Below are 27,204 nucleotides of genomic sequence, written 5' to 3'. Positions count from 1 at the left end.
TATTCCATTGGTCTATGTATCTGTCATTGAACCAATACCAGGCAGTTTTGACTACTGTGGCTGTATAGTAGGTTTTGAGATCCGGCAATGTGAGCATGTTCTTACTTTTTTATTTTCTAACTCCAGATCTTTGCACATTTCATTATAATTGACTTTTTCTTTTCAAGACACCCATTGTAATTATCTGTTCAGCTCTTTTATTTCATTATTTCTTCCACTTGCTTTATCCACTTCCATTCAAGAGCAAGTTTCAGAGTCTCTTCTGACATCCATTTTGGTCTTTTCTTCCTTTCCTGTCTTTTTAATGATCCTTTGCTTTCTTCATGTATGATGTTTTTGATGTCATCCCACATCTCATCTGGTCTTCCGTCATTAGTGTTTAATATGTCAAATCTATTCTTCAGATGATCTCTAAATTCAGGTAGGATATAATCAAGGTTGTATTTAGGCTCTTGTGGACTTGTTTTACTTTTTTTTAGCTTCAACTTGAACTTGCATATGAGCAGCTGATGGTCAGTTCCACAGTCAGCTCTTGGCCTTGACTGATGATATTGAACTTCCCTATTGCCTCTTTCTACAGATATAGTCAATATGATTTCTATGTATTCCATCTGGTGAGGTCCACTTGGATAATCACAGTTTATGTTGTTGAATAAAGGTATTTTCAGTGGATAAGTCATTGGTCTTGCAAAATTCTATCATGTGATCTCCAGTCTCATTTCTAACACCAAGGCTATATTTTCCAATTACTGATAATTCTTTGTTTTCAGCTTTTACATTCCAGTCATCAGTAGTTATCAGTACATCTTGATTGCACGTTTGGTCAATTTCAGACTGCAGGAGTTGGTAAAAATCTTCAATTTCTTCATCTTTGGCTTTAGTAGTTGGTGCATAAATTTGAATAATAGTCTTATTAACTGGTCTTCCTTGCAGACATATGGATATTATCCTATCACGGACAACATTGTACTTCAGTATAGATCTTGAGATTTTTTTTTGATGATGAATGCAATGCCATTCCTCTTCAATTTGTCATTCCCAGCATAGTTGGTCATATGATTGTCTGATTCAAAATTGCCAATACCAGTCCATTTCAGCACACTAATGCCTAAGATATCAATCTTTATTTGTTCCATGTCATTCGTAGTCAAAAGAAGACTGTTTTATTCAAATAAATGTTCAGTTAACAGTGAAAGATATTCAATCTGTAAAAAATCAAAGTTGCAGAAAACAAGATAGCATTAAATTGATAAAAAATTGTTAAAGTTCAACAAAATCATGTGTGGCAAAGGTGTGCATATTCTCAAACACTGCTGGCTAGAGCATATTGGTACAGCAACTTTGAAGAGCAATTTGGCAGTATGCAATAAAACTACTGTATGCATACCCTGGAATCTCTGGGTGATGCAAATGAACTCCCTTGTTGCTAACTGAAAGATCAGAGCTCAAGCCCACCCACAAGCACCTCACAAGAAAGGCCTGGGGATCTACTTCTGAAAAATCAGCGATTAAAACCTCTATGGAGCACAGGTCTACTCTGACACAACATGAGGTGCCATGAAGCAGAATTGACTCCATTATGGCCAACTGGTTTATACATACCCTACAATCAGAGGCATATCTAAGGTATGGCAGGTATGGCACATGCCCTAGGTGCCACCTGCAGGAAGGTGCCACTGAGTAGTTTCTGTTAACTATCACCGTTTCCATCCCCAGTTGTGAAAGATCATTTAGCAAGTTAAAACTAATACTTTTGTTTTTGAGAGCCTCCATGGGTCAAGGCAAACTGTGACATTGCTCTGCTGAGTATAGAAAGAGAAGAAACTGGGGGGAAAATGACTTTGAGTACATCATAGACCAATTTTCATTAGTGGAAATAAGGAAAGTGCGGTTGTAATTTTCATGTAGTGCCAGAATGTTTTAAGTAAAGGATTAACAAGCTTGACTTGTATTTTTGAAGTGATATCATGTTAAAGTTATCTAAAAGATGGGTGACAGATGTTTGAACAGGGGCACAATTTCAGTGCTTATCATAGGTGCTATTTTGCATAGATATGCCTCTGCCTACAGTGCTGCCTTTCCACCTCTAGAGAAATATTAGCATATATAGATGTTAATTTACTTATATTAAAAAATAAAAAAAATATTTGTCCATGGTTAGGTCAACCATAGCATATCTATGCAACAGAATGCTGGGCAAAAATAAAGTGATAGGTAGTATCTATGTATAATAACAAAGCTAAATCTTGAAGATATTGTCAAGGCTTTTTTAAAGTTGAAGACATATAAAATATACAAAAGAAAAAACCCCACAAAATTATGTATTTTCCACAAAGACATAAAGATTCATGTAAGTGCCAAAAGAGGACTGACTGGACGGGCAAACATCCAATCGATAGTAGTGTAAAGTTACCTTTTGGAAAAGATGGCAACAAAATTTCCTTCACCGTAATTGAGGAAAAAAAACAAAACACAGATAATGTATGTATTATTTGTGCATTTAGCGTAATATTTTAAATGATGAAAACAGAAGAGCAGAATGTATTGTTAAGATCAATTTTTAACATGCTGATCTGTGGTTGAGAATATTATCTGGCTTAGAGGTGTATGGCCTCTATGAGTCAGAATCCATGGCAACGAGTTTTTTTTGTTTGTTTTGATTTGGCGCACAAAGAGATGGTAGTCAAAACCCTAGAAGCAGATGGGTTTGCCTGGGGAAGACGGTGGTGGTCAGGTCAGATGAGGGGGCGGAGGAAGGGAAGAAGGGAGAAAAGTGGGAGGTGGATTAAGTGTTGTTCAAAGCCCAGTAGGGTATTTTCAAGTTTGCAGCATCTTAAGCAGCAGGACAGCAGAGTAAGGCAGCGACAGAAATGCTTTTGCATCCACATTCTCGAGACAGAAAGCTCAAAACAATCGAAACGTAAAGCGGGACGCCCTCGCAACGTTCTCTGAAGACTAGTGAGCGACCCCCACCACAACATCGCGCCAGGACGGGGGCGTTGGTGGTAGAGACACGCTTGCGCAAAGGGTTACGCAAGCCCACAGTGTTTGCGCAAGCGCACAACTGCACGCTCGAGCTGAAAACGCCTGGCGAGAATTTGAACAGCTTAAATCATGTCCGAAATGTCCCAGCTGTCCGAATTGTATGAGGAGAGCAATGATCTGCAGATGGATGTGATGCCTGGCGAGAGTGACCTTCCGCAGATGGAGGTAGGCAGCGGGAACCGGGAGCCATCCCCGAGCCTCTCCCGCGACGGGGCCCCGCCACAGCTCGAGGAGGAAGGCCCAATGGAGGAGGAGGAGGCCCAGCCAATGGCCGGGGCAGGGGGCCTTGCTAACGGGCCCAGCCGTGGGGAGCAGGCGGGCCAGATCGCGGCCCCAGACTTGGAGAGCGAGGACGAGGGCGAGGAGTTTGATGACTGGGAGGACGACTACGACTATCCGGAAGAGGAACAGCTCAGTGGTGCAGGCTACAGAGTATCAGCAGCCCTTGAAGAAGCCAACAAGATGTTTCTGAGAACATCCAGAGCAAGAGAAGCAGCTCTCGATGGCGGCTTTCAGATGCATTATGAGAAGACCCCTTTTGATCAGTTAGCTTTTATCGAAGAGCTTTTTTCACTCATGGTTGTCAATCGTCTGACCGAAGAACTCGGCTGTGATGAGATTATCGATAGAGAGTAGATAAATGCTGTTAAAAGAGGAGGAAACTACCTGAGGAAAGACCCAACATTCTGTTATTTTTGGGGTTCATTCGAAATAGTTCTGTGCCAGTGAAAAAAACTTGATCTTCAGAAAAACGAAATTGTATTTGTTTTGCAGAATAGAATAGGACAGTGACTGCACAGTTGTGAAAAAGGAAGAGAATCGTTAAGAAAGAAAAAGGATCTTTTAGGACTGTTGATACGTTTTCAGGAATGTTAGGAATGTTTTGAAACACCATGCCTTTGACTTTGTTATTGATCCAGATTATTTTCCTTGCATTGGGGAAAATATCTTTCATATCAGCTTCATCGTAAGGGATGGTTTTGCAAGAAACAAGGCATGACCAAGACAAACTGCTAATAAAAGAGCCCACTGGTACTATATGATGAGAAAAAATAACCAAAATGTCCATCCTAGGACACAGTATGTCTTTGAATTATTTGGACTGGAAGTCTATTGAGAAAACTTCGAAAATTATGATTTTGGGATCTAGTCTAGTCATAGTTATCAAAGGCTAAATTATTAATGCAATGTAAATTGAGTTTTCTTCAGTATCTCACAAGGATGAGCAAATCCAGAAGGAAGTATATCTCACATGTGCTGTATCTTTGTTTCCAAAAGGATCTTAAATTTTGTTTGTACACATATCTTGATCATTTATAAAACTATGATCTATAATTCAAGAAAATCATGTTGCGACCATTTGAAAAATAAAAAATTAAGACCTCAATGAAAAATTTTAGACATTAATAATGTTATGTGAGAGTACAAAGAAAACAAGTTCTGATCCTTATACACTAGGGAGAATTTCTGTTTTGCTCGTTCTTCACTTAATTTGACAGGTGAAAGACTTTGGTTGAACTTCATATTATAAGAACTGTTTGTGAAAGCTGTCATGTAAAAGGAAAGTTGTACACCTAAAAAAAGAATGAACAATTATACTATCATCCCTTTAAAACTGCCCAGAAATCCACCTCATTGTCTTATGTTTCCCTCTCTCCTCCTCTAATTAAGCTTGTTCTTTGTTAGGTACCAGCGTTGGAGATAATAAAATATCTTGTTCTGTGTACTTGTTTGGCTAATAGTATTGCACACATAGTTTATATACTACTTTTTAGTGTATGAATTATTGTAGTCACTTAATGATTTTAATTTAACCAGTATTTACATAAGGGAAAATGATCCTGCTTCAAATAACTCATTTACAAATTAACTTGTTGAAATCAAACTTAACAAATTTAGCATTGCCAACCTTTGAAAACTTGCCCTATCGATGAGCATATTGTTGTGGTTACTGAGAGTTGGAGTTCTATGAGAAAAAAACAACACTGCATCCAGTAAAAATTAAATACAAGGGCAGGTTTCATCATGATCAAAAGAAAGATGTTCCTGTTCCATGATGGCAATAGAGAACACATCCAGTATAACAGGGCAACTCAGCCTTATTTATATTACAGTCATCCTGTTCTTTGGGAAGGGGGTTCCTTTTTTATAAAATACAAGACTGGCCGTTTAAGTAAGGATGCTCATAATCACTCAAACACTAGCCTGGTATGGGGAGGGGATAGACGAAATCAAATGTTAGCATTTAAACATCTTAGTCTTACAGCCTCTCCTGTGCCTCACCTCTTCCATAGCTTTCTCAAATAGCCTATAAAAAAACAAAAACCAAACTCACTGCCGAGTTGGATCTGACTCATAGCAACCCCTCCTTGGATTTCTGAGGTAGTGTCACTACGGAAATAGATTGCCCAACCGTCCTTCCAAGGAGTGGCTGGTGGGTTTGAACCGCCAGCCTTCTGGTTAGCAGTCAAGTGCCTTACGCACTAATGAAGTAGGATTGCCCAACCTTCCTTCCGAGGAGTGGCTGGTGGATTTGAACCGCCAGACTTCTGGTTAGCAGTCAAGTGCCTTAGGCACTATGCTACCAGAGCTCCCCATAGTGAATTAGGTTCCCATTTAATGCTGGTTTAGTGTGTTTAGCCTATAGCTGCAGTTAAATGCATGTGTAGATAGATAATTAATTGGACAATGTGAAGTAAACAGTACTCTGCAAAGGAAAAAAAGAAAAAGTAGATAATAAACTGGCCAGTTGCATTTACCTCCAATAAAGAAAGGTTTAGGAAAATAGGCTCAGGGAGAAAAAACTGGGAGTGTCTGAATCTGTTTTTCAGACTGAGCAGGGAACAATAGGAGGGGGAATAGCCATATTTCCTGAGGGGTTTGAGGACATCTTAAGGAGAAAAACCTTTGCTCCGTAACTGGTTGGTTGGTGTCAAAAATAGGAAGTACCCTGAAAGACCACTGAGATTAATAATTGTTAATATTAACATGGAAAATGATAACATTTTAACACTCCTTTTAAGGGCTTAAGATCACATTTCTTTTAAATGCTACCACAGACTGGAATCGGACTCCTTGGTTCAAATCTGCGTCCTACTACCTACTAGGTCTGTAGCTGGTTATTTAATCTTTCTATCTTAGTGTCCTTCAAAAGAAAATGGGAGAAATAACTTCATGTATCTTATTAATTGCCCTTTTAATGGGAATTTTAAAAAGTGTTCTAAGGAAATCCTGATCCTGTGATGGGAGAAGAAACTCAAAGAAGCTTATGAGTGCATGGTATGATATAAGGAGGGCTTTCTGCATCTATTCATAACTTATTGCCTTCGAGTTGATTCCAACTCATAGTGACGTTATAGGACAGTAGAACTGCCCCATAGAGTTTTCAAGGCTGTAATCTTTACAGAGTAGACTGCCACATCTTTGTCCCACAGAGTGGCTGATGGGTTTGAACCAGTAACCTTTTAGTTAACAGACAAGCACTTAACCACTGCGCCACTAGGACCCCTTGGATCTATTATAAATGTTTTCTTAGATCAAATGTCCCACATTGGCTGCCCTCAGGCCATAGATGTCCCACCTATCTATCTTGTATGGCTCACACTTAGACTTTTCATTTCTTAATTATAAACCAAAATCTTTTAATTCAGAGATTTGTTGTCATTGTCAGGTGCCATCCAGTCAGTTCTGACTCACAGCAACCCTATGTCCAGCAGAACAAAACACTGCCTGGTCCTGTGCCATCCTCACAATCACTGCTAAACTTGAACCCACTGCTGCAGCCACTGTGTCAATCCATCTCGATAAGGGTCTTCCTCTTTATTGCTGACCCTCTACGCAGCATGATAATCCTTCTCCAGGGATTGATACCTCCTGGCAACATGACCAAAGTAGGTGAGACAAATTCTCACCATCCTCACTTCTAAGCAGCATTCCAGCTGTATTAATTCCAAGACATACTTCTTTGTTCTTCTGGCAGTTCATGGTACATTCAACATTATTCACCAACACCATAATTCAAAGGCAACAATTCTTCTTCAGTCTTCTTTATTTATTGTCCAACTTTCGCATGCGTATGAGATGACTGAAAATACCATGGTTTGGGTCAGGCACACCTTAGTCTTCAAAGTGACATCTTTGCTTTTTAACAATTTAAAGAGGTCTTTTACAGATTTTCCCAATGCAGTGTATCATTTGATTTCTTGACTTCTGTTTCCATAGGTGTTGATTGTGGATCGAAGTACAATGAAATCCTTAAAAACTTCAATCTTTTCTTAGTTTTTCATGATGTTGCTTATCGGTTCAGTTGTGAGGATTTTTGTTCTCTTTATGTTGATGTGTAATCCATACTGAAGGCTGTAGTCTTTGATTTTTATCAGTAAGTTTTTCAAATCATCTTCACTTTAAGGAATCAAGGTTGTGTCATCTGCATATTGCAAGCTGTTATTGAGTCCTCCTCCAATCTTGATGTTGCATTTTCTTTCATATAGTCCAGCTTCTCTGATTATTTGTGCAGCATACAGGTTGAGTAAGTATGGTGAAAGGAACAACCCTGAAGCACATCTCTGATTTTAAACCATGCAGTGTCCCCTTGTTCTATTAGAACAACTACCTCATGGCCTATGTACAGATTCCTCATGAGCATAATTAAGTATTCTTCGCAATGTTATTCATAATTTGTTATGATCCACACAGTCAGATGCTTCTGCAGAGTCAACAAAACACAGATAAACATGTTTCTCATATTCTCTGCTTTCAGCCAAGGTCCATTTGACATCAGCAATGATAACACTCATTCCATGTCCTTTTCTGAATCTAGCTTGAATTTATGGCAGTTCTCTCTTGATGTACTGCTTCAAATGTATTGAATTATTTTCAGCAAAATTTTATCTGTGTGTGAAATTAGTGATAATGTTCAGTAACTTCCACATTCTGTTTTATCACCTTTCTTTGGAATGGGCACAAACATAGATCTCTTCCAGTTGACTGGCCAGGTAGCTATCTTCCAAGTTTCTTGGCATAAACATGAGCACTTCCAGTGTTGCATACATTTGTTGAAATATCTCAGTTAGTAGTCCATCAATTCCTGGAGCCTTGTTTTTGCCAGTGCCTGCAGTGCAGCTTGGACTTCTTCCTTCAATACCATCAGTTCTTGATTATATGCTATCTCCTGGAATGGTTGAACATCGAGCAATTCTTTTTGGTACAGTGACTCTACATACTCCTTCCATCTTTTTTTTTTTTTTTTTCTTCCATCTTTTTTTGATGCTTCCTGCACCATTCAAAGTTTTGCCCATAGAATCCTTCAATGTTGCAACTTGAGGCTTGGATTTTTCTTCAGTTCTTTCAGCTTGAGAAATGCCAATCATGTTCTTCCCTTTTGATTTTCTAACTCCAGGTCTTTACACATTTCATTATAATACTTTGTGTTCTTGAGCTGCCCTTTGAAATCTTCTGTTCAGCTCTTTTATTTCATCATTTCTTCCATTTGCTTTAGCGAGTCTCCATTCAAGAGCAAATTTCAGAGTTTCTTCTGACATCCATGTTGTCTTTCTTATCTTTTCAATGACCTTTTGTTTTCTTCATATATGATGACCTTGATGTCTTCCCACAACTTGTCTGGTCTTCAGTCATTAGTTTTCAATGCATCAAATTTATTGTTCAGTTGATCTCTAAATTCAGGTGTGATATACTCAAAATTGTATTTTGGCTCTCATGGACTTGTTTTAATTTTCTTCAGCTTCAACTTCAACATGCATTTGGGCAGTTGATGGAATGTCTTTTCCAAGTCAGCCCCTCACTTTGTCCTGACTGATAATATTGAGCTTCTCCATTGTTTCTTCTAACAGATGTAGTCAACTTGATTTCCGTGCATTCCATCTGGCAAGGTCCACCTGTATAGTCACTGTTTATATTGTTGAAAAACAGTATTTTCAATGAATAAGTTGTTGGTCTTGCAAAATTCTATCAGGTGATCTCAAACATCATTTCTGTAACCAAGGCCATATTTTCCAACTGTGCTACCAATGCTTCTTTTTTTCCCAACTTTTGCATTCCAATCACTAGTAATTATCAATGCACCTTGATTGCATGTTTGATCAATTTCAGACTGCAAGAGTTGGTAAAATTCTTCAGTTTCGTTATCTTTGGTTTTAGTGGCTGGTGTGTAAGTTTGAACAATAGTCATATGAATTGGCCTTCCTTGTAGGTATGTGGATATTACCCTATCACTTGACAGCATTGTACTTCAGGATAGAACTTGAATTTTTTGTTTGTTTCCATGATGAATGTGACACCATTCCTTTTCAGTTTGTCATTCCCAGCATAGTAGACCACATAATTGTCCAATTCAGAATGGCCAATGCTATTCCATTTCAGCACACTACCTAGGATATTGATCTTTATGCTCTCCATTTCATTTTTGACAACTTCCTATTTTCCTAGATTCATACTTAGTACATTCTGAATCCCAATTATTAATGGATGTTTGCAGCTGTTTCTTCTCATTTTGAGTTATGCCACACCAGCAGATGATGGTCCCAAAAGCTTTACTCCCTCCGTGTCATCAAGGTCAACTCTACTTTGAGGAGGCAGCTCTTCCCTGGCATATTCTGAGTGCCTTCTAACCTGAGGTGCTCATCTTCTGGCCCTATAACAGACAATGTTTCACTGCTACTCATGAGGTTTTCAGTAGTCAGTTTTTTCAGATGTGTGGCAGTCTTGCCACATCCTTCTTCCTAGTCTTCTGTAGACTGGAATCTCCACTGAAACCTGTCTACTACAGGTGACCCTGCTGGTATTTGAAATACCAGTGGCACAGCTTCCAGCATCACAGCCACAAGAAAGCCACCACCGTATGACAGAGATGAGTTGTGCAATTCAGAGATAGCAGCTAAAAATCCAGATTTCCAGGTTCTGTTGCCAAAGTGAAAGATCTGGCAGCCCTTGCCCCATAGTCCCACCTGGCAAAACACATCTATCTGATCCTTTTTAGATAGGGAAGATACTCTGTTTGCCATGTTTCCCAGTGTTGTCATCTGGACATGGAAGCCAAGGAGTACTTGCCATCTATCGCGGTGTTTGCACCACTGATTTCTCTTGCATCTGTACAGTTTGCATTACACGTGTGGCCTCTGTAGATATTTGAAGTTGTCTCTCTTTATGGACACTAAAGGTTGTCTCTATTTTCTCCCTGTTTTACCTTGTTTATCATTTTATTACCCTCTCAATTCAGTAGCTTTTAAGAGTTGGTAGAAAGAATAGAATTAAGAATTAGTGGAAGTAAGAGCTCCTAGGAGGTCTGGTAGCATAGTGCCTAAGGGACTTGACTGCTAACCAGAAGGCTGGCGGTTCAAACCCACCAGCCACTCCTCAGAAGAAGATGGGGCAATCTACTTCCATAGTGATACTGCCTCGGAAACCCAAGGAGGGGTCGCTATGAGTCGGGTCCAACTCAATGGCACATAACAACATAACAACAAGGGCTCCTAAGACCCTGAAATTTTTTCTTAAGCCCCTAAAATACCATATTAAAGTATGTCAATAAAGTCTGTTTAAAACAAGAGATAAACAAAAACTCATATAGCTTGCTTTTCCGGAATGTATTTTCCCAGACTAAAACTGATAATTTTAAAAAATGGCAAGCATTGTGTTTAATATAATTTTATTTAATGCTTCTGAGGATCTATGAAACATTTTCTGGGAGTGAACGGTTATGTTTTTGATCATGTCCTCAGTGGCTGAAGATAACTGTGAACGATCTGATCCAAAAATGATCTGTCATCTATGAATGTATCCATAGACTTGAACCTGTTTATGCTTTCAAGTCAAAGTATATCTTTGAAGGTAAGTGGGGGCGGGGGAATCATTAGCATTTCCTTGTCCTTATCTTAGAACTTAAAGGGGTAGCTTTCTTTAAGAAGGACTGAATAAACAAATCCTTTTCTCATGCTGCATCCCTTCTTTGCTGCCTTTGTTCATTGTTGTTGTTGTTGTTATGTGCCCGTGGAGTCAAACCCGACTCATAGCGACCCCTCCTTGGGTTTCCAAGGCAGTATCACTATGGAAGTAGGATTGCCCAACCTTCCTTCCGAGGAGTGGCTGGTGGGTTTGAACCACCAGCCATTAAACATTTTAATTGTCCTTTTAACATATATAGCTTCTTGAGTTGAAACATCCAGAATGTCACATCTTTTTTTCTTTTTTCCTGCCAGCGATTTTCCCATTGGCCTGCAGAATAGTTCAAAATTATTTAAAAAAATCAGTCCCTGGGTCTGAGATCCTACCTTTTGGTCCTGACTTCAAGCAGGGACTGAACACAGCCTCATTCCATGACATCAATGAAGCAAAGATGTAAGTCAATCCCAAAGGCACTTGCTATAGCTATTAGGAGTAGATGCTACTCCTGCCCACTGTCCCTACCTCTGTTCTGCCTGAAAGATTGTGGGTGTGTTGCAATACCACTACTAACTGCAGTGGCCTAGAAAAGGATAGTGGAGGGGAAAGATGCTGAGAATCACAACTATGCCCCTAATACACACACACCACAACCTTATTCTGCCTAAATTCCCCATTCAATTCAGTCACTCCATGGATAGAACCATTTTTCAAAATGCTTGTTAGATTCTGTAGCTAACACTGTCACCATTATGGCCCCAGTTTTGCCTATTGTTTCTCCCCTACAAAACTCTGAGAAATATCAAGGGTTCCTACACTTAATGAGATCTCATAATTAAAAGCAATGAGCCCCTCTCGTAACATATACCTGGCTGAAAACTGAAAATAAATTTTCCATCTACAGATGTCTTGAGGGAAAAACATCTGAATGATTGAATTAATGCTTCATTTTTTTTCCATCCAGACAGGTTGATCTTCCAGGTATAGTCCAAAATGTTATACTATCATTGTATCAGTGGTATCATTTCTCTGGGATAACCAGCCAGGACCAACTAGACAGGAACAAGAATCTATTTTGAATTGTTTAATATTAAGCATTTTCTTCCTAAGATGTTTTATACTACTATATAAAAACCAAACTCACTGCCGTTGAGTCTGATACAACTCATAGCGACCCCTCCTTGGGTTTCTGAGGCGTTATCACTACGGAAGTAGATTGCCCCCTCTTCCTTCCAAGGAGTGGCTGGTGGGTTTGAACCTCCAGCCTTCTGGTTAGCAGTCAAATGCCTTAGGCACTAGGCCACCAGAGCTCCCTATATGAGCAATGCATTTTTTTTCCTATCTTTAAATTTAGAAACTAAAACAGCTCTTAAATCCTCAAGTGAATTTTTTGATGAAAAATAGAAGTCAAAATGTATATGACTATATATACATGTTACTGACAATTTTGTAATTTTATTTTATATATTATAATATCCTGTCCTTGTTAAGCACCAAGTACACGAAAAGATCTCCAAGAAAGAGTGTTTGAGTAAATAATAATAATAGCTATCATGTGACAGGCACTGGGCTCAGTGATTTATATCCATTATCTCATTTAATCCTTTAAATAACCTTGTGACCAGGGGCGGATTAATCCAATAAGCAAGGTAAGCACAGGCTTATTTGTGCTTACTTTCTATTCCGTAGTGAAAAATTTCACCACAACTTTGATCTTTGATGTGAAAAGCATGTGGAACTGTTTGCTATAGATTAGTAAGTAAGCACAAGTAAGCCCATGCTTACCTTGCTTACTGGGTACTCTATCCCTGTCAGGGACTATAAACTTGAAAAGAGGCTTTGGTTCTGTAGGAAGGTGCTATGGGGTTGGGAGAAAGACAGGTGCCATCCACACCTAGAAGCAGAATTTTAGATATGGTGAAACATTGTGAAATTGTTCATTACAGATTAGTAAGTAAGCACAAGTAAGCCCGTGCTTACCTTGCTTACTGGGTAATTCGACACTGTGTATGACATATGTATTTAGATCCATCATCTCAGAAATCCTATGAATAGGTATTTTAATCCTCATTTTACTGATGAGGAAAAACTGACGCTCAGTGTGTTAAGGTAACTTGCTAGTAAATAGCAAGCCAGTATTTCAATCTGTATGTATCTGACCTTAAAGCCTCTTATTGTTTTATTATTGCCAAGAACACATTAAACCTTCCATGAGTCCATGATAAACAACATTACATATAATAAAACCTTAAATATCATGAACCCTGAATCACTACATACTAGATGAAGAAAAAAATCAGACTCTTACATACATAAATAAACTGATGCAAGTAATTTAGGATCCTTGGGTGGCACAAAGGGTTGGTGGTTCAAACCCACCCAGAAACACTTTGGAAGACAGGTCTGGTGATCGTCCCAAAGGTTATTATACTGAAAACCCCATGGGGCAGTTCTGCTCTGCACATGTGGAGTCACCATGAGTTGGAATAGACTTGACCACAACTAGCAATAATAACAACATAAGGAATTTAGTTTAAAAAATAAAAATCAAGCAAATAAGAGTACTCTAGTAGATAGACATTTAGCACAGTGTCCTTATATCTTTTATATCTGCTTCAGCAATGCAGCAAGAAATTAGGTTCACAATGAAAACTCAGGCACACCATAGTATAATAAATCATCAAAAAAAAGAAAAATATATATTTGTGCAATAATATTTTAGATTTTAGACCACAAGGACTGGAAGAAAAGGTTTCTGCTTAAAAACATTAACCCTAACATCACCCCTCTGTTTTACCCCTCATCTATATGCTAGTCCAATACATACAGTCTGTTAGTTCTAATAATGGAATTGCTTTCTCTTTGGGGAGGGTTGATGGAGAATAATGAATGACTGATTCAGGGATATGAGTTGCCAGATGGTATTTACTATGTATCTTGTACCTTAATTCTCAATACAATAGCCAATTAGGTAGTGGTAAGTATGAAAGCGGGAACTCTGGTAGCGTAGTGCCTAAAGCACTTGACTTCTGACCAGAAGGCTGGCGGTTCAAACTCACCAGCTACTCCTCAGAAGGAAGATGGGGCAATCTACTTCTGTAGTGATACTGCCTCGGAAACCCAAGAAGGGGTTGCTATGAGTCGGGTCCGACTCGACAGCACATAACAACAACAACAAGTACGAAAGCAGGAAAACTCCAGTGAAGGGTTAGTAATACTTCTGTTCTAAGTATCGTTATGTATAAATCTTTGGAGATTTTCTCCCTTGTGCTTTATTAAATTTTAGGCACAGTCTGTCTGAAACTTTATTTTCTTTATTATCCCCAGGCTCCTCTAGAAAAGTAGATGATAAATTAAACTGCAAACAGTATGCAGGATCTTACCTGTTGGTTGTCAAGATTCATCAGTGTAAGGCTGCATGTTGAGATGGTCAGTTTTATATTTATTCCCGAAAACTGAAGGTTACTTTTGCCAAGAACTGTTGATAGGAATTTGACCGGAGGCTTTAAAAATAACAACACAACACCCTAAGTTAAGGATTTTGTTACCAAATGAATATTAATGCTATTTAATTTTTTTGAAATTGTGATTTGGGTGGAAGTTTACAAAGCAAATTCATTTTCTATACAACAGTTCATACACATTTTGTTCCATGACATTGATTACAATCTCTATAATGTAACAGTTCTCTTCCCACTTCCTCCCTGTGGTTACTTTTCCCTGTCTCCTTCTTCCCTATGCATTCCTGCCCTCTGAGCTATCTCCTGGTACAAACGCTGCCCTTCTGATCTCCCATGGTTGATTCTTCTAAGGAATGCACCTTCCTAGTATAAATGTTCACCTTGTATGCCTGTCTATTGTTTGGCTGGAAGCCATGGGAGTGAGTTCAATTCCAGGCCTGAAGGGTGACTAGGGGCCATAGTCTCAGGCTAAATGTTTTTTAAAAAGATCAAAACCTACACTCTTCCTCTGTATTTTACTTTACATAAATGAAATGAAATGACTTTAAAATAAATAAATAAATTGGAATGCAGCAAGTCCTCTAGTGAGTAGTGAAATTTGAGCCCTTTTCTTACACATTCTTCCTCCCCTCAGTTGGGGGAAGGGATCTACTGTACAAGGAACTCTTGTGAGAGTTTGGACAAGCTGAACTCTCAAATATTTTTCAATAACAGGAGGCTAAGAAAGAAAGTTGATAATCAGCCACTGAAGGCATTAAAGAACACAGCCCAATTAAGTAACTATTTCCTTCACCGAAACCATTCCTTGTTCTTCATTTTCGTTGCCAGAGTTAAAAAGACCTTATAACCAGCCTACTCTCCACCGCCAGGCAACCAGGATGCCTGAAGTTCTACCATCAGTCATCCTTTTAAGTTAAATCATTGTTTCCAGAAAGTTCCCATTGTCAAAATGAACAAATATTACTAGCAATGGGTTAGCCCGTTTGTTCCACATGAACTCATTAATAAAGATGGCTAATATGGTTGGGCAATCCTACTTCCGTAGTGATACTGCCTCGGAAACCCAAGGAGGGGTCGCTAGGAGTCGGGCCAACTTGACGGCACAGAACAACAACAATATGCTAATGGAAATTTAGAGGAAGCACCTAAGGAAAGTGACATGTTTTGATGAAAGCTGAACATCTAGACCAGGCATTTCTCAAGAGGAGGCCTGGAGGTAGGGAAAGAATCACAAGAGTAGGGATGCCCAAGAATGATAAAGGCATTCAGGCCATAAGTGGAGGAAGAGGTGTCAATGGAGAAATGAGAGGCTGGACTGGTTGATTTTGTCAGGCTGAAGTATCACTTATCAGCTATATGACATTGGACAAATAACCTTTCTAACTTGTAAGAAATCATTTGAGAGATTTAAATACTGTAATGCTTGGATTGAGCCCTGAACCCCTCTCCTAGAAACTAGGCCCATTGAAGATGGAAAATTGGTTATTCCTCAACATGTGGATGAATACTTTGAGGCAGTTAGTGAAAATATAATTTATTTCTTTCACAATCTTGCTTGTAAATGATTCTTATTTGACTCTTTAAGGAACCACATCAAACTATTAAACACAAATTACTGAAATTCACTGTATAGTTTTATTTTTTAATTCTAACCACATTCTTTAAAAATGTGACTAAGGAGGCCCAAATATCTTGGGTATTGCTCTTTCATAAAGTTGACTCTTAGTCTACTTTCTTTCCTCTTCATACAGCCCTGAGCAACACAAGCCACACAAGGGATTTTGTGTGCCCAACAGTTATTGTATTTAATTAGCAAATCACTCATTCGCTCCTCGTTAGTTCCTTTTTCATGCTAATTTTTTAAAAAATTATTATCATTGTTAGGTACTGTCCAGTTGGTTCCAACTCATAGTGACCCTGTGTACAACAATGCCCATTAATACTATCTCTTAACTGAAAACCAAAATAATAATAACAATAATAAAACACGCACTGCTGTATGTCGTAAGTTGGGGACTACCTGTAATAAGGAGTCCTTAATAGACTTCAAGGGCCATTTGTCAGAGATTTCCTGTATTATGTGGCTCACCTGAGCTACTCTGAGTGACACTAGGGTCAGCCCTATGAAAAATGATGAAGAATGATAACAAAACTGAGACTGGATACTACAGAAATAGAGCACTAAGCTGGAACTCTGCCGACCAGGCTTCTAGAGCTGGCTCTGATCATAATCAGTTTAGTGACTCAAAGCAAATGCCATCTCTTCACTGAATTTAGTAGTTGGCAAAATGAAAGGACTGGACTGAAAGAACTCTAAAACTTCCTTCTTTCTTAAGCAGTCTACAGTTCTATGGTTTATATAGTTGTCTTCAGACCCTTTGCACCTCCACTATGGACTTTTCAAAGCAACTAGAAAGTCTACGATTAATAGCTTAATCACAATACTAGTAGCTCCCGCTAGTGTTGAAAACCTAATACTTACCGAAACTGTGTTAGGAAATGTGTAGACATTGTTTCATTTAATTCTTAGACAACCCTATAAAGTCAGTGCTATTTTTCTCCATTTTACAGATCGGGAAACCAAGGATACAAGAGGTTTAGTGGCTTACCCAAGATCACAGTTGTTAAGTGCCAGAGGAAAGATTTAAATCCAAGTCTATCTAACATCAAAACCTGTGCTTTTTTTCAGTGTAGCAAGCGCCTTCTACCCATGTGTCATTACCTCACATCTACCCTCCCAATGTTTCTATCTGAAAATTGTTCAGGGAGTCTGAAAACTCCAAAATATCATAATGCAGAATATATGCATTAGAAAATATTGAAATTGGAAGGGATTAAGCTTGTCATCTGTTTTAACTCTCTAACTTCTCAGGAATAAAACAGTTGTCAACAGATGAAATAGTATGCTTAAAGGTAAGTGAAGACACATGCCTGGAACCCAGATTTTCTGACTTGAAGCCCAGATATTTCCTTCACTCTGTCACTCCAGGAGTCCCCATTTCAGACATTTGAGACAAGTATGAGGGACAACAGCAACGTTCAGTGCAGCTCTGATACCTGCCACCAAATAAAGGCCCACCTGGACCTTGGCTCATATGCTGGAATGAACAAACAACTATTTTCATATTATCTTTCCCACAGTGAAGCATACATAAAACAAGAACATATATTCACCTTTCGCTTTTTCATGGCTCCATTGGCCCCAGGGACAGATTCACACAGGCGACTTATTGCTTCCCTGCAGAATAGAAAGCATATAGAGACTTAGCATACTATCTTGCACACAGTAAATGCTAAATAAATGTTAGAAAATATTATGACCAAATACACACATTTATAATGATGAATCTGAGATAGATGACCCCCAAGAAGAAAACACTGCTTAATTCTGCTATAGTTCAAACCCAGAAAACCCAGCAACATCATAATATTCAACAATTACTTTATTATAGAAGTCCTACTATTCTATTCATCTTTTATTCCTTGGATTTTCAGGTTTGGATTTTTGTTCTGTGTTACTTTTTTGAATCAAAAAGGAAGCTTGAACCTTCATTATCTGGACTTACTTCAGTTTTACTTTTAGCAAAATCCTCTCTGTGGTGTCACGAATAAAAAGCTTCACAGTAGCCCAGCGCCAAAGATAATCAAATACACAAAATCCAACACTAGAGGAAGTTTAAAAGGGTTGGGAGAGAATTAAACTTTAAGTTGGTCTCAAGTGGAGCCTTATTGACTGAGGTACTGCTACAAGCCATTGAGCTTTCATGTAATTTCACAGAAGAAAAGAAAATCAATACCAAATTTCCTCCTTTGCTTATTTTTCTGCCCTTACTATATATTGCACTTCCTGAGAGAAAGGGACCGCTAAAATAAGTAGTTGCTCCTAATGGAAGTGGTGAATGTCCTGGCGCCCACTTCTCCAGAAATGCAGTTATCACTAAGAGCTTTTGTCTCTGGGAGCCTGGGCATTCATAATCTCCCAAACTTTCACTGCATAATCTGAACCTTAGCCTTATGGCTTTCACCACACATATTAAACTTTTCACTGGGCAAATGAAAATCTCTGAGCTCTTTCCCGGATCCCCAAGATCACTGTTTAAATTAACAAACAATATTCACACACACACACACACACACACACCATTGTATTACAGTTTTTAATATCTCTTAAATGGAGTCACCATGAGTCAGAATCAACTTGATGGCAATGGGTTTGGTTTTTCTATATCATAAAAATATTTTCTATGAGATGTGTTTGATCCTCAAAGGAAGGGGAGTGGTCATTAAAAGAAATGCAGATCTTGAGGGGGAAAAAAAAAGAAAGAAAGAAAACTACAGCTAGGATATATTGGAGTGCAATGTTCTTCCAGCAGACACTGTGTACATATGGAAGAATCCTCAAAGACCCTAGGCATCATTTTGGATTTATACTGTATGTTTTGGTTCAGATCTTTTTTTTTCCCTCCCCTGGATAAATGAAACTCTTCTTTAGGGTATTATCTCATCTCATTTTTGTATAAATACCTGCAGCCAAAGAATAGAATGATTTTCCGGTTTATAATACTTTCTTCAGACTTCATATTTATTTTCTCTAGAATTCCAACCTTTGTTTCTCTAGAGTCAAAGAGAAGGATAAGACAGAAGGTTGGGCTCTTTGGTTTGTTCGATTGATTGATGATTTGAGTCATCTTAATGATTATTCAATAATAGATGAGACTCATATAATTGACCCAATTTGGCCTCTGGGACTGCCAAAATAATGAGTCCAGGCGTCTCAATATATCATCTGTATTCAATAAAGAGGTATAATAAGAAAGGGCAGAGCCTTTATGCCATGAGAAACAGCTGGGGCACTTTGGTCTAAACAGTTCCCTGTAAATGGTTTGAAATAAAAGTAGAAACAAAGATAGCTATTGATGCAGCCAACTATTACAATAATAGTAATAACTGTTATTATTATTATTAGAAGTTATTGCTTTTATATAGCACCCTGCAGTTTTACAAAGTGCTTTCCCAGGAATTCTTTTCTTGTTTCTCACACCTACTGTCAATACCCTCTAAGAAAAACAAAGTGGTGAATTTGAATTGAAGGGAATGCTTTATAAAATAATCACCTTTCACAAAGGATTTGAAAGGACAAACCTTCCTGGCAGAGTGGGGATTGTAAGTGCCAGACAGAGGGAAGAGCATTCGCAAAGATACCAAAACCTGAAGTGTCATATGAGAGGAACTACAAGTACTTTACTGCTGAAGCATAAAGTATGGTAGAATAAGAAGGGAATGAGAACAAAGAGATGAGATTAGAGTTGAAAATATTTTCTGTAAACAGTCAGAGAGTAAATAATTTAGGCTTTTCTCTATCACAACTAATCAATTCTGCTATTGTACAGGGAAATCAACCATAGACAATATGTAAACAAATGGGCATAACTTAGTTCCAATAAAACTTTATTACAAAAAATAGGCAGCTGCCAAATTTGTCCTATGGGCTGTGATTTGCCAACCCCTTAGATTAGATAATCCATACAAAAGATAGAAATAATTCCATTTTAGAAAATGGGGAAATGTTCGCATTCTTGATAATTTTAAAATTGAAAATTAAAACAATCTCAAGATACTTCATTCTCATTAGAATAGCAAATAAGGCAAATATAAAATCCAGTATTGGGAAAGATGGGAAAAATTCAGCTTTAGGCATTGTTGGGGGCCTTGATCAGTACTAAGACAATCTCACTAAAGGGTAATTTGGTAAAAGATGACAAATGTCATAAAATTTGTCAGAGTTTTTGACAAGGGGGAGGACTGGTATCAAAAATACACTGTGTATATATGTAAAAGAAACATTTTAGAGTCACAAGCCTGAAACAATCAAAAAATTTGATTGTGATATAAACTGTATCAAAGCAAATATTGCCACATGGAATGTTAAGTATAAGGAGCGTAGAAATATGGAGAAAAAGAACAATATAAATTAATAGGAAAAAAAGTAGAACTTGGTATGGTATATAAACAATGATAAGAGCTGCATAAAATTACTTCTGTATAAAAAGATACAGAAAGAGCTTATAAACAATGACTTAGTTTTAAGGTTTTTTTTGTGTGTGGTTTGTTATTTACTATTTCTGATTATGTTGATGTTCAGATGTTTTTCTTTCACTGTGCAGTTGACTGGATAAATAATCTCATAAAACTGTCAAAACAATGCAAAGTAAGTCCCCTCAGCAGGAGTTTAGCTCATGTGAGGCAACAGTGATATGGAGCTTCATGAGGGCACTTCACAGATGCCCCAATGGAAAGGTGGACTGGTCTCTTCTCTCCTTTGCCAACACTACCCACAGAGATGGGACAACATTCATGCTATAAATAACAGATTTTCTTATATCACTCCCTGGTCCCATCCCAGCTTAGCTTTTAACTCCTTCATCTTTCTAGTCCTAAATCCAGGTTCACTTTTTTAGTTTGTTGTTGCTGTTGCTGTTATTATGTGTCCTCGAGTCAGACCAACTCATAGCGACCCCTCCTTGGGTTTCCGAGCCAGTATCACTGCAGAAGTAGATTGCCCAATCTTCCTTCGGAGGAGTGGCTGGTGGGTTTGAACCGCCAGCCTTCTAGTTAGCAGGGAAGGGGTATATTGGTGCCCTTCCTCTTCTCCCTGCCGAACACCGTGAAGGCTACTTTTTGGCTATTTCTTATGCCAACGTGACTGGAAATAACTGCCAAGAGAACAGGGCAAAGATGTATGGGTCGATTCTGGAGGATGTTAATGTGTCTGCCCTTAGCCTTTTCCCAACCCTTTGCTTTCTATAGATTGCCAGTTATCTCCTTTGAACATGTCCAGAGCCAGGATGACATGCTTGCATGGTCGTGTATGTGTGCACACTCACACACTCAACCAGAACTTTAAAATCAGTCAAGCCTCCCTAGGCTCTACAGATTCTGAAAATCTTATATATACAGCTCTCCTCAAAAGAATAAAAAAGAAAAACTCGTGCTTATGGATTTGTTTTTAAAAAGTATTTATTAATTTTTTTAGATTTCAGACTAAAGAGAACCATGAGCTTTCTCTCCCATAAAAGGCCCATATGTACAACTTTGCCAAACCATATTAAAGGGTCCACAAATGCCACCCCAACCTGAAATTCATCTGTGACCTCTTGAGAATCCACAGAACCTGGGTTAAGAACCACTGCTTTGAAATAACCTCTCAGATTCTCTCTCTCTCCCTTTTTTTTTTTTTTTTTTACTGATATCAGCATTAAAAAATCTCCTGAAATCCCAGCCAGAGCCTACAGATATGTCCCAGCATTCCACTGCTTTTCTTCACAAAGATCTTTTCTTCCCTTCAGACTGCTACCAAGAGAGTAACTGTAACATTTTTGAAGAACAAATAGTACTTCCAGTGCTTTTCTGGAGTTTCAGCCACACCCTCTGCCCTAAAGCAGTTGACTTTACAAATGCAGAGGAAAAAGAAAACAGCAGAGATTGGAGTGGCCATTTCCCATAGGACCTGGGGTACCCACACCATCCTGGCTGCCCAAGCAGCTGCATTTCTCCATGTGTTTTTGGAGTTGACTTGCCGTGAGACATACTCCAGCAAGCAAACATTCGGCAAATGTCTTCTCTTGGAGGGGCAGAAATTTTCAGAGTTTAAATGGCTAAAGAAAAGATTTCTATCCTGGGAGCCTGTACTAGAAAAGAAAGAGTAAGAAATGCCCCACAGTACCAACAGTGGACACTTTGTTTATTGTTTTGCCACATAAGAAGGAAGGGGAGAAGTGGACTGATGTAAGAGAATGAGAATGCAGTTGAAGATTTGCTTTTAAGCATATAAAACCCTGCCTACGCCATAAGACCAAAAAAAGATATTTTGTCTGTCTTAACAGAGTCCAAACTAATCATCTAAACAAAGCCACCTTTCTTCATCAAGCCTTGGCCACTACAGTACTGAAGTTAAAATGTTTCTGTGTCTTTAACCTTGAAACAGTTAAGCTCCTCTGAAAGCAGTATTGCCTAACCCTCCCCCCCCCCCCCCTTTTTTTTTTTTAAGTTTGGAAGGCAATATCATAATTCAAGGAAAAGTGGACCCTTAATTGGGGGCAGAGATTATGGGGGAGATTTTTGTTTTCCTAGTGGATGTCAAGATGCAGTTCTTCAGCAAATAGGAAAGCCTGAAAAGGGGTAACATGAAACCAGGCATTTGGCACTGTGGAGTGATTAAAGGCAACCCTTCTCACACACACACACACACACACTTACACTGAAGGAATGGTTTCCATTTTGCCCAGGCAAATGGATAAGAGGATACATTTTAATCACAGCAAAAGCCTTTCCAAAATACAACTCAAAAATACTCAGACAAAACAAATTCACCTGCATTTCCCAAGGGACTTCCCCTTACTTTTCATCTCCAGCATGAATGTTCAAAGAAATCAGTTAACAATGTCTGAGGGATGAATTGTCTTCTGAATGTCTCAGATTGCCTTTATAGTGATAAATGGGGAGACCTGTGGTAATTCCGACTCCACAGCAGTGTGGTATTGTGTTGTTCTGATTGTCCTAAGAAACTATGGCCATCTTTTTCGGAATCTCTGCCTTCAGGACATCAAGGCTTAGTGATCTATGTGCTCAATTTTGTTCAGCTTGGTGAAATTAAAGACATCCAAGAATTTGTGTAGGCCTTCAGACAAGACACTTTAGAACATGAGCCTGCCTCCATGGTGATAAGCACACAATGAATGCAGTCACTGCTCACAGACCAATTGAAAATGGAAAGCTTCAAACTCTCTTTGTGCTACTATTATCAAGGGGCATCACCCATGCACTCTAGGAGGGTAGATTAAGCCCATAAAATATATCCTTTCATTTCAGAAACAGGCACTTCAGATCCCAGGATGGTCAAATAAAACCTCTCAGTACTGCCCACAGCATTTACCCTCTTACTGACTTATTGCACTACTCTGTGGAGCCTGAATTACATTAAAATCTGACTGTAAAGTACAATTGCAATTCTACCCCACTCAGCAACCCTAGGACATGGATTGCTCTGTCTGCTCTGTGATTCTGCCATTTGGCTGTGACGTAAGTGTGGAGCCATTAACTGCACTGAAATAAGATAAAAGATCATCCCGTCCTCAGTATCATACCTCCCCTACAAATCTTCCCCAGTGAATGAGAATAAAGTTGATTATCTCCTTTTCCCACCATGATTTCTTGTAATAATCACATATTTCAAAACTCAAATATCTGTATGCCTAGACTAATGACGTGTATGCCTTGTAAGTAGCTATACCTTATGGAAATAACCATTGTCTTGACCTTAGGATGATCTGGGATTTTCTAAAATAACTTTTTTAGATAAAATATTATGAAGGTGAGACTTTTGGAGTTAAAGACAGAAATGATGTGCTATACAGCATGGTCACATAAGAGTCAAAGATCATTATTTTAAAAACCAAAATAGATCCAACTTAATCTCACCCTTGATTCCCTTATATTTTGCTCCAAATGATGTTGATCTACTTTCAAAAATAATAGCTATCTTCAAGGAAGGAATATTTGACACTACTTAAGATATTTAAAACAGTTTGCCATCAAAATGGCTACGATACTGGGTAAGGCAGCAATTAGTGGGATAAATGTACAGTTTCCACTAGTTTTTTATTTTTTATTTTTTTTCTTGTCTTTTAATCTCTGGTTACTTCAAAGGCCATTTGGCATATTTATTGGCCATTTGTATATTATGGAATGTATCTGGTAAGGCCATCTTCTTTTTCATGTGTGTGTCTCTGAAAAGAATCAGTATCTGGCCCAGCCAGCTCACTTCACCATAAAGAATAATTGTAGAACAGCTGCACCTGCACAGTGCCAAGAATTCAATGACAAAACTGTTTAGGTGGGTGGTGTTCAAACTTCAAAGTTTAAAATTCTCAAGAATCAATGGAGGAGCTGGTTAAAATGCAGCTTCCTAGGACTGTTCCTAGAGATTTGTATCCTGTAAGTCTGGAATGAGGCCCAGGAATCTGCAATTTAATAAAGTTCCCAAGTGATTCTGAAGCCCATCAGTTCACGGACCATAGCTATTATGAAAACTTCTGCTTTAACACACTGCACAGCCAATCTGGTTCTGTTCCCTGCACCTTTGACTAGATGGTTGTATTAGTGGATGCTAAGGAATTAGGTCACCTGTTCCTAGTGGCTAGAGTAGGGAAGGCCATAGAGCTTGTCCATTTGATGATGTTCCATTTCAGACAAAATTTATTTTCAATTTAGCCACCCTATATATTCCATTCCAGATATTTGGTACGATCCCTGCCTCTCTTCACTGTGACCTTCATCCTTGTCTCCTCATGGAGAAGGGCTTTTAGGGTATCTGGAGGTCCTGAGAATCTTTGCTCACATTGTTCCCAGCACACACAGGTGGTGCTGAATGACCTGCATTCTCTCTTCCATCTGGCAGCCTGGATGCAGACAGCCCACAGTCCATCTGCTCCTCAAAACTCATTCAGGCTCTAGGTTCTCAGCTTTTGCTGCATGTTTGGAAATCACCAGGGAATTTTAACAAATGCAGAGGACTGGGTCTCATCTCCATAGATTCTGATATAAGCGGTGCAAGATGGGGCCTGGGAAATGGGAGTTTTAAAAGTTCCCTCAAGAGGACCAGGTTTGCTGGTCTGATAGAGCCTGGTGGAACCACTGAGACTATGGCCACTAGCTGCCCTTCAGATCTGGAATTGAACCCACACCTGTGGCTTTCAAACAAACAAAAGACAGGCATATGAGTTAAACATTTACCTTAGGTAGATACACTCCTTGGAGAGAATAATCATGGGAGAAAGAAGGGCTGTTTATGCACAGGGAGACAGCTCAGGGGGCAGGAGTGCATGGAGGGATAGACACAGGGAAGAGGTGACTGTCGGGAGGAAGTGGGAGGGGAGCTGTTGAATTGTGGTGAATTTTGGTCAATGTGATGAGACAAAGTATATGTGAACTGCTGTATAGAAAGTGAATTTGCTCTGTAAATTTTCACCCAAATCACAAATAAATAAATAAAAGCTGCTACTATTGCTGCTATTCAGGGGGGGAAAAAAAGTTCCCTAAAGTGTTTCCAATGCAGCTAAGCTTCAGAATCACTATAGCAGGTAACAGAAAATCGTTCTTTGCAAAGACCCAGATAGTAAATATTTTACACTTTGTGGGTCATATGGTCACTGTTACAACTACTCAACTAAGCTGTTGCAGCTTGAAAACTAGCTGTAGACAATATGTAAATGAGTGGACATGTTGTGTACCAATACCACTTTACTTATAGATATTGAAACATGAATTTTGAATAATTTTAACATCATGAAATATTCTTCTTTTGATTTTTTTCCCCAACCATTAAAAAATATCAAAACTATTCTCCACTCACGGGCCATATTTGTATGGAGGCAGACTGGATTTGGTCTGCAGGCCATGGTTTGCTGACTTTTGCTCAAGAGTGAACCAGAAATGAATGTAAGAGGCTTTGGTCACCTTTAGCTTGTGCATGGCACAAAACCTGCTAGAATACAAACTTTTATTCTTTACAGACAAATATCATGTGTATGTATTTTGGACTTGTTCAGTTTCTTGACTGAGTTTTACAACAGGTGGGTCTATTAAAAGATGGGTGTATTAAAAATGACCAGAATTACTGGTTGGATAGTGTTCTGGTTACCTAGTACCGCTCTGACAAGAATATACCACAAATGAGATGGCCTTAACAAACAGGAGTTTATTCTCTTACAGTTTGGAGGCTTTAAGTCCAAGTTCAAAGTGCCAGGCTCTAGGGTCTGGGTGAAAGCCCCTTGAGCAGAGGCAGAGCTGAAGCCCAAGCTAGAGGCTTTTTTTCACTTAGACAGATGCTGGCTGCTGAGGCTGACAAGCCCAAGGTTGACAAGTAACAAGGCACAGTCCCGATATTACCAAATCACATGGCAGGCCATTAATTCAAATCTATTGTAAGTTCCAGTGTCGGCAGAGCATGGCAGGCTGCTGAACAATGACACGGCTACATGCAGGGTTCAAGGTGCCATAAGCAAGAGACTATACACAAGGCTTCTCCATATATACAGGAAGCAGACCACATTCCAAAGGCAGCAACTCAGCTGCTTGTGGTAGATCTCACCATGGAGTTGATTAACAGTCTCATCATGGGGAATAACTACCACAAGCTGCCCAGTCACTCAACCAGGCCCAGCCAAGTTGACACATAAACTGAACTACCACAGATAGAGTCTGTGGAACCCCCAAGACTATGGCCCTGGGTACCTTTTGGCCTAGAATTGGACTCACTCTCATGGATTGGCTCTCAGCCCAAGAGTAGCAAGACCTACATGCACAACACCTACCCCAGGATGATGTACCCCCCCACTCTAGGGAGATGCACCCTTAGAACAATCAGCCACGGGGCACCAGAGGGACAATATTCACACAGGAGGAAAGCTGGACAGACAGGACTGCATAGTTAAGAAGGGCACAGGGAGGGGGTGGTCACAGGGATGGGAGGGGAAAAGAGTTTGTTATGGTCAGGGATGGTAAATGGGGCGTGAAATCAAATGTACATGAACTGTGAAATGTAAAACAAAGTTTGCTCTATAAATTTGCACCCAAAGCACAGTAAAATAAAAAATAAATAAAAAGATGGGTGTGTTAAAATTTAAATACAAGAATTAGAATTCCTTATACAAACCATGGGAGCTCTGGTAGCGTAGTGCCTAAGGCACTTGACTGCTAACCAGAAGGCTGATGGTTCAAACCCACCAGCCACTCCTCGGAAGGA

General features: G+C 39.0%; 2 protein-coding genes across 2 annotated transcripts in view; one reads left to right on the top strand and one right to left on the bottom strand.

The window, feature by feature from the left end:
- Positions 1 to 27,204, bottom strand: part of SHC4 (SHC adaptor protein 4) — a 174,349-nt gene that overhangs the window by 65,706 nt on the left and 81,439 nt on the right. Inside the window, exons 3-4 of the mRNA XM_007935202.2 lie at positions 17,577 to 17,640; positions 14,325 to 14,444 (exon numbers count right to left, since the gene is read on the bottom strand). Coding sequence (XP_007933393.1) covers positions 14,325 to 14,444; positions 17,577 to 17,640 — 184 coding nt within the window. The remainder of the gene's footprint in view (positions 1 to 14,324; positions 14,445 to 17,576; positions 17,641 to 27,204) is intronic.
- Positions 3,115 to 3,681, top strand: EID1 (EP300 interacting inhibitor of differentiation 1). The gene has a single exon (XM_007935201.2). It carries the CDS (start codon positions 3,115 to 3,117, stop codon positions 3,679 to 3,681), a length of 567 nt encoding a protein of 188 aa, XP_007933392.1.

Source organism: Orycteropus afer, unplaced genomic scaffold (assembly GCF_000298275.1).
Source record: "Orycteropus afer afer isolate SDZICR_OR568_19922 unplaced genomic scaffold, OryAfe1.0 scaffold00026, whole genome shotgun sequence".
Classification (NCBI taxonomy): domain Eukaryota; kingdom Metazoa; phylum Chordata; class Mammalia; order Tubulidentata; family Orycteropodidae; genus Orycteropus; species Orycteropus afer.
This window is presented reverse-complemented; position numbering and strand designations above follow the sequence as displayed.